The sequence below is a fragment of the Thermochaetoides thermophila genome, assembly GCF_000221225.1.
Source record: "Thermochaetoides thermophila DSM 1495 unplaced genomic scaffold scf7180000011815, whole genome shotgun sequence".
In the NCBI taxonomy this organism is placed as follows: domain Eukaryota; kingdom Fungi; phylum Ascomycota; class Sordariomycetes; order Sordariales; family Chaetomiaceae; genus Thermochaetoides; species Thermochaetoides thermophila.
Window position 1 is genome coordinate 569,362 of NW_006383031.1, and position 15,507 is coordinate 584,868.

A 15,507-nucleotide genomic window follows, 5' to 3' on the forward strand; every position below is an offset into this window, starting at 1 on the left:
CAGTAGCCTGAGGTCTCAACGCAGCACAGAAAAATTGGATAGAGGCACCATAGAGGAATTTGTGTAGTGCTTGTGTATGGGTATAATAAGATCAAAACGACCGTACGTACTAATGACTAGATGAGTGCATGTAACCTATAATGATAAAAGATTTGAGTTAGTGGATCTCCAAGAAACGTTCTCATAAATTGTAGACGACTATCAGCGCTCAGGCTCTACCCTCCATTCGGGCAACCTGTCCAACAAGCTCCGTTACCGTCTCCTTGAGGCTTCTGTACGTCAACCCAAGCTCTTTAGCCGCTGTCTCCCCATCCAGCCCGTAAGACTCATCAATCTCCTGGTCTCCCTCTTGAGCCCCTTCGGCCCATTCAAACTCCCCTTTCACGATCTTAACCGCCAACCCATACGAGAACCTCTCCGGCGCAGCAACAAGGAACCTCTTCCCCCCAGCCTCCGGTCTCAACAACGCCTCAACATGCGCCTTGGCCACATCCCTGACATCCACCCAGAAGGGCACCCTCGCAACTGGCAGCGGCTTCCCCTCAAGAGCACTCTCAACAGCCTTCCAGAGCGTCGCGTTCGTCTCATTCAGCTCTACAGCCTTTGACACCGGGTTTACGACCGGTCCAAACGTCATGGGCGGACAGATAGTCACAACATCAAACGCAGGCTTCCGCTCACGGACAACGTCCCATGCTGCGAGTTCGGCAAACTTCTTGCTCCCTCGATAGGCGATGACGGGACTAGTTGAGGGGTCTGCAGCTTCTTCGTAGGTTAAGGGATTCCAGTCCGCTGCAGTGTAGGTGAAGTATGGTGTGCTGGGGGCGTGGCGGTTGGAGTCGAGGATGGAAGCGAAGGAAGAAGTGATGACGATACGCCGAATGGGTGGAGAGGCTTCGGCTGCGGCTGAGAGCAAGGCGCGGACGCTGTTTATAGCGGGGAGGATGAGTTCACGTTCGTTGTTTGTTGCGGCGTAGTTGAGGGGCTGGGATGGGGTCAGCACTTGGAAGGGGCAAATGACATCCAGGGGTAGAAGGTAGGCAGCAGTACGCTTGCGGTGTGGATGATCCCATCAACCCCTTTGACTGCCTCGTCAAATATGCCTAAATCAGGGGTATCGTTCAGTTGTTCGAAGTCTCTGACTATTACGAAGTCAAGCATTTCGGAAAACTGTGGCCTAGCTTTGAGCATTGCTTCCCCCTTGGCTAAGGAACGAACAGCGCCGCGAACTCGTATTCCTCGGCGAAGCAGTTCATCGACGATATGAGCGCCGATGAAGCCTGTCGCTCCTGTGACGAGGACATGCTTGTACCTCCTTCGTAAAGTTAGTAATTTTGACTGAGCACTTTACCGACTTTCTCTTGCTCATACTTCAAATCTACCATTATGCTTTGCTAGGAATGTTTGTTACACTAGTACCTATCGTGAAGAAACAACAGACTGAGGGAGCGTAGGGCCACCAAGCGATATTGAAAGCGTGCGGGGTTTGGATTGCTGTGCATGCTGTGCTGTGCTATTCTTATAGGATAAACGTAGGACTAAATACCATTCAAAGAGGATGACAAACTGCCTATATCCGGCAGAACAGGTATATCAGAGGTTACAACAGAACTCAGCTGCAACCTTGATATTGCTCCGGGTTCTAGTTTTCTACCGAGAATGAACGACATAACCTGATATTTGGACGTTGTAATGGTGATAAATAGACATTATGCTCCTGAAATAGTTGCTACTGTCTCAAAATTGATCAAGACAGGAGGTTAGACCTGGATAAAACCACCAAGCTCGATCGCCGAAGTTGAAACTAAAGATTTAAGCATCCCACCTACCCTACGCCTGCACGGACCCTTGTCGAACCCCTGTCGGCTGAACGGTGCCCCACCGCGGGCGGTTGCATCTTGGGAATGACCCCGCCATCAATCAAGAAATTTCAGACCAGACATCACGAGGTACCTGAGATCACCAAAGACCTATCATCCCCAATCATGACGGCAGGCGAGCTATCCGTTGCGCCCATTCTTTCGACGCCGGCCGAAAACCTTTTCGAATATTCCGTCGCGACAGCCGAGAACGACGCGCAAATACCACCACGCTCCGACGATGAACTTTGCGACATCTACGAGATCGCCAGAACGGCGAAAGAGATCCGTGAGGGCAAGTGGAGAAGGATAGCTCTCCAATTTCCAGACTCTATGTTGAAAGATGCACCGCGGGTTGCCCAATTACTCGGCCAGGAGCTTGCCTCGCTTCCTAAGCCAGCAGACCACGACCAGTCAATTCCGCCAGAAAGGATACATATCCTTGCCGACACCTCCTACAGTTCGTGTTGTGTCGACGAGATCGCTGCTGAACACGTCCATGCAGATGTGGTAGTTCATTACGGACGGTCATGTTTGTCGCCGACCTGCCGACTGCCTGTCATCTACGTTTTTACACACCATCAGCTCGACCACGACCAGGTCCTGTCTGCTTTCGAGTTACAATACCCCGACAAAGAAGCTTGTGTTGTCTTGATGGCGGATGTCACCTACCAAGATCATGTCCCTTCTCTCGCAGCCGCTCTCCATGCCCGCGGCTATATCAACCTCCTATCCACAGCCATCATCCATGACCCAACTGGCACCATCCCGAACCGCAAACTGGTCTCCCCAGACCCTAGTGGCGATTCGAATGCACTAGCGCAACCAACCGTCAACCTTCAGTCCTACTCCGTCTTCCACATCTCATCGCCGCCAACGGCTCTCCTCCTCGCGCTTTCATCCCGCGTTCAATCCCTCCACATCTACCCGACCTCCACTTCGACCTCAACAATTTCTCCCGATGCCGCACCCCGGCTCCTCGGCCGCCGCTACGCCCGTGTTCTGACCCTTGCCAGCGCCGGCGTCATCGGAATTCTGGTCAATACTCTGTCCGTTGCGAACTACCTAACCGCTGTGGACAAGATCAGGAAACAGATCGCTGCGGCAGGCAAGAAGAGCTATACCGTTGTGGTGGGCAAGTTGAATGCCGCGAAGCTGGCAAACTTTGCTGAGATTGAGGGTTGGGTTGTCATCGGGTGCTGGGAGAGTGCGCTGGTTGAGGAAGATGGGCCGATGGGTGCAAGCGGAGGGCTATTCACGCCGGTTGTGACACCGTTTGAGTTAGAGGTGGCGCTAACGCCGGATGATAAACGGGTTTGGGGTGGCGAATGGTGGGGAGGGATTGAGAAACTAGGCAAGGCGGAGTCCGAGAATGACAGTGTAGAGGATGGGCAGGCAGATAAAGTTGATGAGGATGAAGACGAGTCGGTCCCGCCAGAGTTTGATCTCCGTACCGGGAAGCTGATTACTACCAGTCGGCCGATGCGGGAGAAGACGGTCAAGAGTGCGAAGGGGATAAGAGAACAATCGGTAGAAGAGGGTTCGCAGATAGGAGGAAGCAGTAGTGCGCTTACTCTTCGGGCCAAGGGTGATGTGACTAGAGTCAATGGTGTCATTAGCCCAGGTGCAGAGTATCTGCGCTCGCAGCGCACATGGCAGGGTCTGGGCAGTGACTTTACTCCTGACGAGGAGAGCACTGTTGTCGAGGAAGGACGGAGCGGTGTTGCAAGGGGGTATACGGTTGGTCCCAACAAAGAGAGGAGGTGAAGCGCATCTGTGGATTCCTATGAACTCAGGTTTATTTGTTTAATTATGTTTCTCGATGTTTTCCCGCCTGCTGTATATGAATGGGTGACTGCCACATTTCGTGGACGCCTGCGGTAATCTGGGTTTTGGTTGTCTTGGCAACGGCTAACTCGATGTTTACTTTCCCCTGAGTGGATCCTTACGTCCTTGAACGCTTCCCACTGCCAAGAGACATTCACTCGACCTCGTAAAGCCCGAAAATAGCGAAGATGATTTTTTTTAACATGGTCAATAAGCTGACTAAATTACTTTCCATATTATGTTTCTTTTAGATAGCCTTTTCCCCTTTCGATGCGAGAAAACCATAGTCCCCTGAGAGTCGTTAGTGCTTCAGCAGGGGTAACACAACCCTCCATACCGCCTTGTCGACTACACCTCATCCGGATACGATGCTTCTTCACTTTATTCTTCGTCATCTACTAGCGTTGTGGAGCCATCGCTAGAGTCAGAGTAGTTGAGCTCAATAGTGGGCACAATGAAAGTACTGTCAGCCATCGCCAGGACCGTAGTGGTCTCTACGGATATCAATCATCCTTCTCCATCATTAATCCTCCAGGTCTATGGGAGCCACGGGCTCTTTGGTCTTGTCTAGCAGGGTCGGCAGCGTGATACCTGTGGTATGTGCTAGCTTTCCTTATCCACCCTCCAACTTGCTTGCAGCACAGATGTCTTGGTGCTTACCTAACGCTCCATACATAAACTCTACGCATTTAGTTCAGTACTCCTCCAATGTCTTATGACGCTCCGTAGCGCAGTTAGGGTTTGAAAAGAGGAATTGGCATCCCAGGTTTCTCAGGATTGTCCTCCTTTGACCAGGCTAACCACTATACCCTCCATAAGCTCCGTCTCTAATGCTAGACCCGCATCCGCATAGGTAGTATGCTGTGGCACAGAACGGGGCGTGTTGACATTTGCATCACCTATGACGTAGCAGGTCAGGCAGTGTCCAAGTTTATGGAATGTTTTTGCAACCATGAAGAAGATATAAATGACTGCGCGCTCATCTTGAATTTTGCAGAACAATATTGAGAGCTGATATTGAAGAAGGTCTTCCAAGGCCGGAGGTCCCTAGATCGTGGGATAATTATTTATAAGAAAATGAATAGCCAACATCACTGATATTCCGGCCTTCGCGAAGAGTAGAAACAACAGTGAAACTGTCACTTCCCAGGGATAGTGCGAATTGCCATAAAATACCGCCAAATTAGTATGAAATGGAAAATGTTACTGAGAGCTATTATCGTGGTGCTCAGTATAAGAACATTATCTGATGTTGGATGTCGATAGCTAGATTTAAGTAGGAAGCAATAACAGTGTAAACATTGCCTTTTTGCTTGTGATGTATCATTGGTGTCACAGCAATTAGATGGTATATAAACATGCTAAGACCCAGCTATTCATGTTGCGAAGGTAGAGGCTATCTGAGGAACCAACTCTCAAAACTGAACATCTTATGGATGTCGCTGCTTCACAAAAGCTACAGGTGTTTAACCTGGTGTTTTGAAGGAAGGAATCAAAAAAACTACAGCCAAGACGGGTAGATATCCTGTTCCTTTATTCTCAGTTGCTGTGACATTCACATGAAAGCTTTGCAATGGCAATCATCATATCCCAAGGTTGATCCCCAGCAATTAACTCGGGTTCTTTGGGAGAGAATGGCAACTGCGTTCTACTGTATATCATAGTATCACCACAGCATACGACTCTAAGAATGGGTTGCTGGTACCGTCAACAAAGAGTCAATTCCAGGCAGCATAGGTAAAATGATCTATAGTTGCTCGTCAAAGTATACGAATCAACTCTTAAGATTCTCATAGTCCTGTTTTAGACGCTACCCATTTACGCTGGTAAGGAAATTCAAATTGCTTGCCCCCAACGCTGATCTTCGAGATATAACTTGTACTATCCAACTGATAGGATCATTTGCATCACAGACACTAGACTCTTCCAAACACCCACGCCCTAAAATCCATCATACCTCACCCCTACCAGCTTCGACATCTCTGCCCGAAGCCTCCCAAACTTCCCCATCCTCTCCCTCCTCCCCATTCCACGCCTGCATCTCCACGGCCTCTTCTTCAATCCCATTCTCTTGACCATCACTCCCGTTACTGTGTCTTAATCGACTCCTCATCCCCTCCCATGCCTCACCTACCCTCTCCTTCAGCGCTTTGATTATTTTAAACAACACATATCCCACAATCCACGCGATAATCGACCCCACCACGCCCAGCGATAGCCCCGAAATCACCGGGAAAATTGGGCTATGCTTGTAGCTCTTCCAGTGGCTTGTATTCCAATCTGTTGCAGACGGAGGCCATGGTTTTGTCTCACGAGCCGCAAGGAGGGCTTGGTCCTGTGCCGCTGCTGTGTGTAGCAAGGAGATTTTGCATGTTCGGGTAGGGTATGCGATGGTGATAATGGCGTTTTCATTATTGTGGTTTCTTTTGGGGATTGGGAGCGGTTTTGGTGGGTGGATCTCATCTGCTGTGAAGAGCTGCTGGCTGTTGGGGACTACGGTGGTTGCGGGCTGAGGATTGGTGCTGGACTTCCGATCAAGTACTGCGGCAACTGCGGGATTGGGCCGTTCATTTGCTGGAGATGGATGTTTGGGAACGGGAAGCTTGAAGGTCGTCAGTGTGCTGGTGACCTTAGGAACAGGATGGTCAGGATGGACGTAAGTGAGGAGGCGACCGTTTGGCTCGAGGTTTTCATCAACTGGAACTCCGATATCTTCAGCAGCAGGCTCGAGATAAGGATGTTGGTACTCATATAGGTGTGGCCGGGGAATGGGGGGAGGGCTCGATCTCGTATATGAAACAACTGTTGATAAGATAAAGAGTAAGAGAAGGCTAAAAGAAGGGGGAGTCTTTGAAAGCTTGACTCGTGGGTATTGAGAGTAATGAGGACCATCACTGGCCATTTTAGACCCAAAAATGGATACGATCATGAGATTAGATTAAGGACATTAGAGTATCTCTAAATTGAACGGTGTTAGCAAGCAACCCATTATGATTCTGGAGTGCTTGTTGATATTCCATTTAATAGATGGATGTTTCACTTCATTCAACCCCAAAGAGAGATGGGAAGGAGCAAGAGACGAGCTAAGAGTTTTGGTAAACTCAACAGGTAATAAATGGCAAAAATCCGGCTTATCCAAGTTATATGAACAGAGCGGCAAGTTTCCTTAGCAAATCTCGTCCTTGCCCAAGCTTACAGTCCAACGATGACAGCCCCAAGGGCAAAGGGCAACCCCACCCCCAGTCCAGTTAACCCAGTAGGCCTTGGCAAATAACCAGCAGCATTGTCTGAAGACCCAGCAACAGTGGGTGCGGCAGTCGCACTTGCGCCAGACGACGTGACCGGACACTCATCCGTGCATGGCAGGTAAGATGTGAAAGGGGTTGGCACCGATGTACCGGTCTGTGTAGCGCCAATCAAAGTGTAGATAGGTGTTTGGCTGACAGTGCTCAGATTGGGTTTTGCATCAACCCGATCCGGATTAAGCACGTTGTCGATCAAGTGGACGACACCGTTGGAAATAAGGACGTCTGTCTGAATGATCTGGGCAGAATTGATGTAGATGTTGTTGACGTGCCGAGTGATCTGAATTTTACTCTGCTTTTCGGCGGTGGTAAGAGAACTGGCATTCTTTAGCTCCCAGTATGGCTGACGCCGCCAGGCACAAGGTGATACCGCAGAATGCTTCTAAGCGTTTCCTTATCAATCTTCTCAAAGGCGCCCGCGAGCTGCTGAAATGCTGCGTTGCGGGGGGCAAAGATGGTGACATCCGTCAGCTTGTTCACCTCATCGATCAGGTCGGCAGCGTATAGAGCGCCAAGGAACGAGGTCAGGTCCGTGTAAGCGTTGCGAGCCGTCTCTTCAAGCGTTTGCGGCACGCGCATTACCGAGTCAATGACTTGAACAAGCCCTCCATCAAATGCGAGGTCTTCTACCACCACAGTACCCCGAGTAGCAAAACCCGAAGTGAACACGACCTCTCCTCCTGGCTGCTTGGTCAGGATATGATGCTGTCCGCCCATTACTGTGGAGTAGTCGGCATCCTCCAGCAAAGTTGAGGCCCATATAGAGTCGCCTCTCTCGATGGAAGTCATAGAGATGGATTCTGTCAAGATGTGATATTTCAAGGTGGCTTTGACAAGATCTTGGGAGTACTTCTTCCAGTCATCTCCAAGTCTTTCGAAGGCAAAATCATTGGGTGCAACAACCTGAGCAAAATCAGTAATCCTGTGACATCAGATGTAAGATGATTAAGGTGCTTCTTACAGTGATTCCCCCAGGAAGCTTCTTGAAGATGTCTGAATGGTTCTGTGGGGTTGGGATTAACTCCTGGCCTGCAACCCATCACTACAGATAGATACTCACTTTGAACAGGGCAGTAAATGTTGTGAGATTTTGTTGGCCTGACAACGCACTTTCCAGACTGACAGCACCAGTAAGGTACGGATAAGAAGCAAGTAGCGCTGCTGTTATGATTTGGAGATTAAACACCATCTTGACCCTAAATAAGGATGTTTCCAAGACTCTAGAGTCCAAAATGAGAGCCCAAAGATGCGTAAGGAATTTCACAAAAAATTTACGTGAACGAGCAGCCACGGGAGATGCCCACACTGCTCTGTAGAATGATTCCAAAAATTCTCAGGCTCAACAGAAGAAACTAGAGATGGGTGCTGTGAGAATTTGAGGGGAATGCTGAAAGTTTGAGGGTGACGCGTGTCGCGCGAACGCAGTAATCTTTTACTGCATCTTAGCTGTTTGCCGCGATCCTTCGCTGGTCTAGGTCCAAACTCCGAGATTTGCTTGCACCGTCTTCGGTTTAGGGTTGGATAGCGCCAGCGGAATGACACGGAACGTGAGACCAGTTAGCCTCCTTCATGTGTGTTTGGTGGCGTTCAAGCGTTCATGTTCCTGCAGCGCCTCGCTTCCCCGGCTTTTACCCCGGCTGCTAGCGCAGGGTAGCCAATCAGGATTGAGAAAGCATCAACTGCCAAGATGGGACCAAAATCTGAGCCTTTCCCTTTGGATGTTAGCCCAAGGCAACAGTTTTCCAGGACCTGATCCCCGTGGATGCTGACGATAAGGGCAGCAAACCGTTGATGCTTTGATATCAGCATTCACTTGTCAGTCATGTGGATGTTAAGAGTTTGCGAGAAAGAGCTCGCTATCTCCTTCAATTATATAATGTCCAACACTGTGCTGCATGTATGGGTGTATCATAGTTTACTTGCCGCATATTGCCGGAACACAAACTAGAATATTGCCTATCAATGAGTCCTCGCCAGACCAGCATGCGTGACCATTCACAATCGTCTCTCAAGGGATGAAAATCGCTGAGCGAACAGCTCCCGTGCTTTCACCAGGTGGGGAGGTACAAACAGACAATTCTGGTATGTATTTGATCAAAGGCCCTTGATCTATGCAATTATCGCGTTTTTGATCTCTTTCAGCCTTCATATTATTCATCAGGTTTGCGGATCAATTGCTGGTGCGTTTGCTTTGTCAACCCATACATCGATATTGTTCAAACCAGTATTGGTTCAGGCTTTCATGACTCCTTCACTGTTTGGGAGCTTCATAAACCCCTTGCCATTATAACAACGACAGTTTAAGCTCTTCAATTATGGATTTCTCCAGATAACATACAAGCTCCATACCTTGGGGTTGTCAAATAGCGCTGACGAAGGACATCGCCTGCAACACTGATGCTCTGATCAGGGGATGTAAGGTCTTCCTTGGTCAGGTTTCCTCTCCCGTTCATGTTGAGGCATATTGCACACCAATGTGCAAGCAGTCTTACAACAGTTTTGGGACCGTGTGGCCATAGAATGAGGAGATATTCCACACAAATATTTTGAATTCCAGCAGGTCCCGTATTCAATGCTAGAACTTTTTGACGATTATGTGTTGGATGTATAAGAAAATGGTGAATGTGGATAGGAGTATTTACTTGGGCGTCTCCCTGCAGGACACGCGGCCCTGAGGGAATCTGTCAAGCACAATGAATGCCGCAGAATAACAACGCTCTACCTTCTAAACTACACACGCATGATAAGGTCAAGTGTGCACCTGACCTCAGTGGAGCCAGGGCTAACCAAGGTAGGTCAGCGGTGAACACATTGTGGTCACTTGCAGCTAACATTATATATGAGTATAGAAGAGAGCATGACTGAAGGACTTCAAGATGTATGATTCATCTCTTAAACTTCGAGGTATACCCGACAGTTCGGAGCTGACCAAGACCGATACAGCGGGGAACTCTGCACGCCTGCAATCACTGAGGATCAAGATTGATGTTCGAACTGTGGGCTGCAATATGGTGCTGCAATTCAAGAATCGGAAATGCGACGGCAACAATATCTGGAAGAAAGCTAAAAGTCTCAGTCCTTTCAAAATGTCAAATACTGACTAAAGAATCCTCATCCACTACTCTAACACCAATCCCGATACAGACAACCACCAAATATGGCCCAATGGTGAGCAGCACATGAAAGTGCACAGGGCGCACCTATATTGTCCGTGAGTGCCATACATGCAAGTCCACCTCCAAGGAACGATTTATCTTGACCGATAGGTTGGTCGCAGGCAATGATATGGACCCTTCCTGCGCCGATCTCAGGCCCGGGTAAGTGTTGTGCATTCGAGCACTTTGTGAAGTGATCAAGAAAGTCATGACTCTTGAAAACTTGGTTGCGGGAAGAAACTTCACAACCACTAAGTTTATCCTGGAATCCGCAAATTTAACTCCGCATGCCACAAAAGGGAAAAAGCGATCTAATACTGAATGCTTACAGGACACTTGAAGGTTGAAGGCACTTGCGACACCGGCCTCACATCAAACATGGATGATCTTGTAGGACAGAGTTTTCGCATTCAGTCGATAACCGAAAACGCCATTCTGTCAGAATCGAGAGCATTTCTTCTGTTACCTCAAGATCAATATCACTCTCAACCTTGGGACCAAGCCGCACTGCCTTCTTTCTCCTCGTTGCCTTAATTCTCGGAAAGTATAGGGTTTATTTCGAAGTTTACTGTTTTGCCAGATTTCGTGTCATGAAAAGCGCACAACTTTCACGAGGCAAAAGTGTCATCGGATATGGCTGCTGACCTCAATTCAGGCCATGGAGATGGCTACCAGAGTCATAGACATACGTCTCTGGTGCCATAAAGACCAACAAACAAGCAAAGGTAGGGAGTCTTCCGAGTCCCTGCCAAGGAATGATTGAAGCGAAAACTGAGCAAAGCAAGTGTATGGCCAGCAGAATGACGATGATAGAGAGGAGATGCAAAATATCTGCCAGTTCCCTCTCCCATCAATGTTCATCTGCGCCCGACACAACAGTACGTGTTGAGCCAAAGGCTCTGGCACTTGCTGCCAACACCAGGATTCCAGCTGTAAAAGTCGGACAAAGATATTCCATATTTAGCACAAATAGAGGAGCAGACGTCTCCAGTCACAACTATAGATTTGTCAGCTACTTGCGGTGCTACTATATGAGAGATAGGTGATTCAGGATGGCTTGCCTTTGTGGAATTTAGTGCAGCCACTGACCATTCCTGGTTGAGTCGGTGTAGGCGTCGGAACCTTGACAACAGCCCTGTTAGCCTTATCTTATTCATCTTAGATATAACAACAATTGGTGCTTACAGTCTTAACAGTTAGGGTTGAGAGATGCCGCAAAAAGCTGAGCACATGGACGCAGCAATATGTGCCCAGCCAGAGACTTTCACACTGACTGCCCACACCCTTATTCCAGTTGTAGAAATCCTGGAGGGTAATGCCGTAGCGAGAGGCAATGCTAGAGCATGTATCTCCCGATTGCACAAGATGAAATCTGTCACAATTTGGTGCAATTCCAGGTTGTGTAGGGCTAGGAGTTGTGATGCCGTCATTTCCTGTTACTGTACTTGCGTGGGCTCCAGTTGTCCTCGGAGTGGTCTCAATAAGGTGACCAAAGTTCTGTTCGACACAGTAGGAGTTGCCGACTACCAGCGAACAAGAGCCAACTACAGACGGATTCTATAAACTGTCAGATATTCTTCATTGTCATCATAAGAGCTGACTTACATAGGTCTCGAACTGCTTGATAGTGAGGCCGTATGTCTCCGCAATGCTGGCACATGTCTCCCCGCTTGCTGCTATATGCCACCAAGTACAATCCTTGATAGTATTTGTGTTGGCATCAGTAGGTGGCGTTTCCAGAAACTGAGCCACTGCCCAATGGGCGAGGAGGAAGACAACTGTGTAAAGCGACATTGTTGTTAGAACGAGACTCGAAGACAGGCTCAGCGGTTGTAAACCGGCAGATTGATGGACTTTGTGGAATAGCTCCGGGCCTTATAACCAGAAGGCTAGTGCCATTTCATTGCTCCCTATTAACCAACTTGCAACCACCGGATGCCTCATGTCCCAGTTGGTTGAACAACAGCATTCAAGTATTGAACACTGCGTTCCAAATATTGAAGTCCGATTTTAAACATTGAACTTATCAGAATCACCGAGATCGATTTATGTCAGATACCTAGTCCGGCATGTCCTTTTGACACTGCTCATAGCATATGTAACATGAAACGGAGCTGTATATCCCTTAGAGACATGGCAAAGGGCGGGCGAATAGTCCAGGGAATGCTTATATACTTAAATATACTTGCTGTTATGACAAGGTTGCTTCCTAGAGCTGGAAGTGGCTAAAGCTTCCAAAAAGACAAAAGTCCACAGATTATGGGGATTTCGTCCATTGATATCGGTTTATGCCTTAGGTTTTGCGGTTTGCCAACAAGTCTGGAGATGCAAAAGAGTAAGTAGTGTAGGAAACGATACGATATACAGGTACACGGCCCCCAATCACACCGTAAGAGTTGGGGCAGGCGGATGTTGTGCTACTGTTATGAACCTGGCTACATGCGCAAGGCGCAGTACTGCTAAATACGGTTGCTATGCTGTCACAGGCTCACTCAGGGGAAGTAGAAACGGCAGGTCAGTTCGGTTTCGGGGTCCATAACACTAGGCTTGGTACTTGGATGGAGGGACAAGGACGAGACATGGGGCATTGGCATGCCGTATCACCAGCCCTTTTCGTAGTTTGCGTTGGACTAGCTGAGACTATGGGCGACACCCTTCGACATCCCACAATACAGTTGACTTCTTTTGCTCATTCACGCCTTATGAATGGTGAAAGGTGGTCTGTCAAAAGTATCTATCTGCCTAGGCAGTTACTGCCTTCTTTGCCAGATCTATTGCTACGTTGGTTCGTCAGATAAGATCCTGCCATTGCAAGACCGGCCGGCAAGCCCAAACTAACTATTTGGCCGCGACGAACTTTTCTAACCACAAAAGCTTCTTCCTCTTAACAACTCTGAGTCTTCCAGACTTCCACACAATAATCAATATACCAACAAACAAGCTAACCTGAACAACCCACCCATATGCCACGGAGTGCTTTGCAGCGATTGGTCATTCAGCCATTGATTGTCACATGGACACGGCAGTCCAAGGAGAAGAAATATCCTTGACAGTCGACATATAGAACACCAGTGACACAAGAGCTGAGGAGGGCAAAGGCATATCTGATTGGTAGAGCCCGGAGAATATGAGGGGGCGGCAAGAATGAGTTAGATAACCTTGCCACGCTGAGAACCCCTGAAGATTGCAGGAGACCACGAGGTACTCACAAGGGCAAAGGGATTTTATAAAGGGAGCTGCTTGGACACAATGAAGGATTTCTCTTGGTTTGCCTCTCCCCAACACAAGGACACTGAGGACCAAGAAAGATTATTACACGTAGTAATTGACTTCGCTGTGCACCCCACATGGTCAGTGGTCATCATCTAACCCATTTGACCCATTGTCGATCCCTGTCTGCACCAGACCAAGTCACCCGTTACATTGATTGAATGCAATGGAAAGCTTCAGCAAGTGTCGGTCTTTGCATAATTACAGTTAAGTTTCGCCTGTAGATAGGATTGAAGAGCTGATGCAGTGAGGTATCTTGTGTATGTGCTCCTCGAAGTTCAAAGTTCCGTTCCTGCCTGCGGTGAATCGGTGCAATGGTTCTTGCAATTCCAAACCAATAGTTGTGAAGCATATCTCTAGGCTGTGGCAAGTAGCATTGCTGGATAATATATTGGACAAATGGATGATAACTGTTACGTGACCTATATGTTCCCCTCTGCAGTGGTCCAAGTTAGGGTCTACTGGTAAGCATCTGGCTAACGATAAGCGGCTGTTGGGTGGATTTGGATTTGGATTTCATTTATCCACCGGCTCCACTTCCGAGGGTGCTGGGCTGTGCACACGACGGCGGCGAGCAATCGCTATTTTACTTTTCTATACACATGGGGCACTTGGAGAAAACCTCGGGAGGAAATACTAGTTCGTAGTGGAGGAACATGGGAGAGATAGTATGCCGTTCCAGGACTCATCCGCGCGCGGCGAGTGGGATTTGAACCTCCAGCTCAGACTCCGAGTCGGATGGGTCCGGGTCCTCGCTGGGCCTCTGACACCTTGGGGTTGGATCTGCGCACGCAAAGGGGAACAGGAAGGGCGTAGAGTTGGGATGAAGTGCCCCGTGGCGGCATCGCACGTCTGGCTTAGGAACTCAATCTGGAAGGCTCTGGATTTAAACAGTTGAAAGGAGAACTAGAAGGCTCTGAAGCCTAGCCTCTCTGCTAGGGATTTTTTAACGTGGTGAGGGTGCAGGCGGAGAAGTGGCCCCTTGAGATCACCCGCCCGCACGGGCAGGACTTGATCGCCTCCGGGGGGTGGTTGAACTGCACGTGGTACTCCAAGAAGTCTCCGTGACCCGAGGCCTCTGAGAGCCAGCGGGCCAGGCATTGTCGGGAGAAGCGTTCCAAGAAAGGCCTCGCCGTATGCCAGTCCCACTGGGACGAAGGGTTTGTTTGACCGCCACAGCTCCCCATGTCCGGGGAGAACCCGGCGTCCCTTTTGGGGTGAAGGAGAGAGCTCCAGCCACGGCCTGGGACCCGGGCGGTGTGGCTCCCATTGGGGCTGAGGCCCAAGGCCCGCCGCTGCCTGGTGCAGACGGGACCATCCTCAGTAGGGGGACCTACTAAGCTGACCTGCAGAGGGTGGTTGGCCAGCAGTATCTCCATGCGATTCTTCCATCTAGCCTTCTCCCTGTCTAGCAGGAACTCCGGGTAAAGGCCCGCTAGCCACCACAGCTACAGATTGAAACGTCCGCCACACCGGGAATATTACCCTAAGTGCTGCATTCGCAACCTTGATAAGGACACCCACACCGACATGAGCCTCGAGGGAACTAGACGGACCCAGGCCCAAGCCTTAGTAGGACCTATATCGAGCTGAACCATTCCATGCAGTAGAGAGGATAACGACTGCGTTGAAGATGTCAGGACCGCCGCCCGGGGGGAACTCCGCACTTTCGTATTGAACAGGCGTTTCACCAACCCTATGATTAGGGCCGTCGCCGATACCCTGGCAGCCGCTTGCGTCGCGGGGCTCAGCCTTGCGGTCCAGTGACACCCCAAGCCATTTGATTGACTTGCTGGGATGGAAGGACGTGCCCCCCACCTGAGCTGCCTTCATAGGCGGGTCAGCTCTATAGGGCTTGGCTCCCGTCCCTCGTGGGGATGTAGAGGATCTCGGTTTTGGCAGGATCCGCCGGAGGCCGAAACCGCGGGCCTTTATGCAGAGTAGGGTAGTCCTGAGGTACGCATGGTAGGCCAGTTGCATCGGGCTCTTGCTCCAAGATAGTTGTGCGTGGTCGTCCATGTACATGGATGACGAGCCCTGCTGAGAGGGAATGATGAGTGGCATGGAGTATAGCACAAATAGTGCCGATGA

At 49.4% G+C, this 15,507-nt stretch overlaps 4 protein-coding genes across 4 annotated transcripts; 1 reads left to right on the forward strand and 3 right to left on the reverse strand.

Moving 5' to 3' along the window:
* Nucleotides 1-208: 208 nt before the first annotated feature.
* Nucleotides 209-1,304, reverse strand: CTHT_0017740 (uncharacterized protein; the record flags this gene model as incomplete). The annotated part of the gene is made up of 3 exons (XM_006692211.1): nucleotides 209-985; nucleotides 1,078-1,138; nucleotides 1,219-1,304. 3 exons carry the CDS (start codon nucleotides 1,302-1,304, stop codon nucleotides 209-211), a joined length of 924 nt encoding a protein of 307 aa, XP_006692274.1.
* Nucleotides 1,305-1,985: 681 nt separating this feature from the next.
* CTHT_0017750 (putative diphthamide biosynthesis protein) lies at nucleotides 1,986-3,626 on the forward strand (the record flags this gene model as incomplete). The annotated part of the gene is made up of 1 exon (XM_006692212.1): nucleotides 1,986-3,626. One exon carries the CDS (start codon nucleotides 1,986-1,988, stop codon nucleotides 3,624-3,626), a length of 1,641 nt encoding a protein of 546 aa, XP_006692275.1.
* A 2,011-nt stretch (nucleotides 3,627-5,637) lies between these two features.
* Nucleotides 5,638-8,180, reverse strand: CTHT_0017760 (uncharacterized protein; the record flags this gene model as incomplete). Its single annotated transcript, XM_006692213.1, has 5 exons — nucleotides 5,638-6,472; nucleotides 6,883-7,308; nucleotides 7,362-7,894; nucleotides 7,953-7,994; nucleotides 8,052-8,180. The coding sequence occupies 5 exons, from the start codon at nucleotides 8,178-8,180 to the stop codon at nucleotides 5,638-5,640; spliced, it is 1,965 nt and encodes a 654-aa protein (XP_006692276.1).
* Nucleotides 8,181-14,351: 6,171 nt separating this feature from the next.
* Nucleotides 14,352-15,480, reverse strand: CTHT_0017770 (uncharacterized protein; the record flags this gene model as incomplete). Its single annotated transcript, XM_006692214.1, has 2 exons — nucleotides 14,352-14,851; nucleotides 15,012-15,480. The coding sequence occupies 2 exons, from the start codon at nucleotides 15,478-15,480 to the stop codon at nucleotides 14,352-14,354; spliced, it is 969 nt and encodes a 322-aa protein (XP_006692277.1).
* Nucleotides 15,481-15,507: the final 27 nt, after the last annotated feature.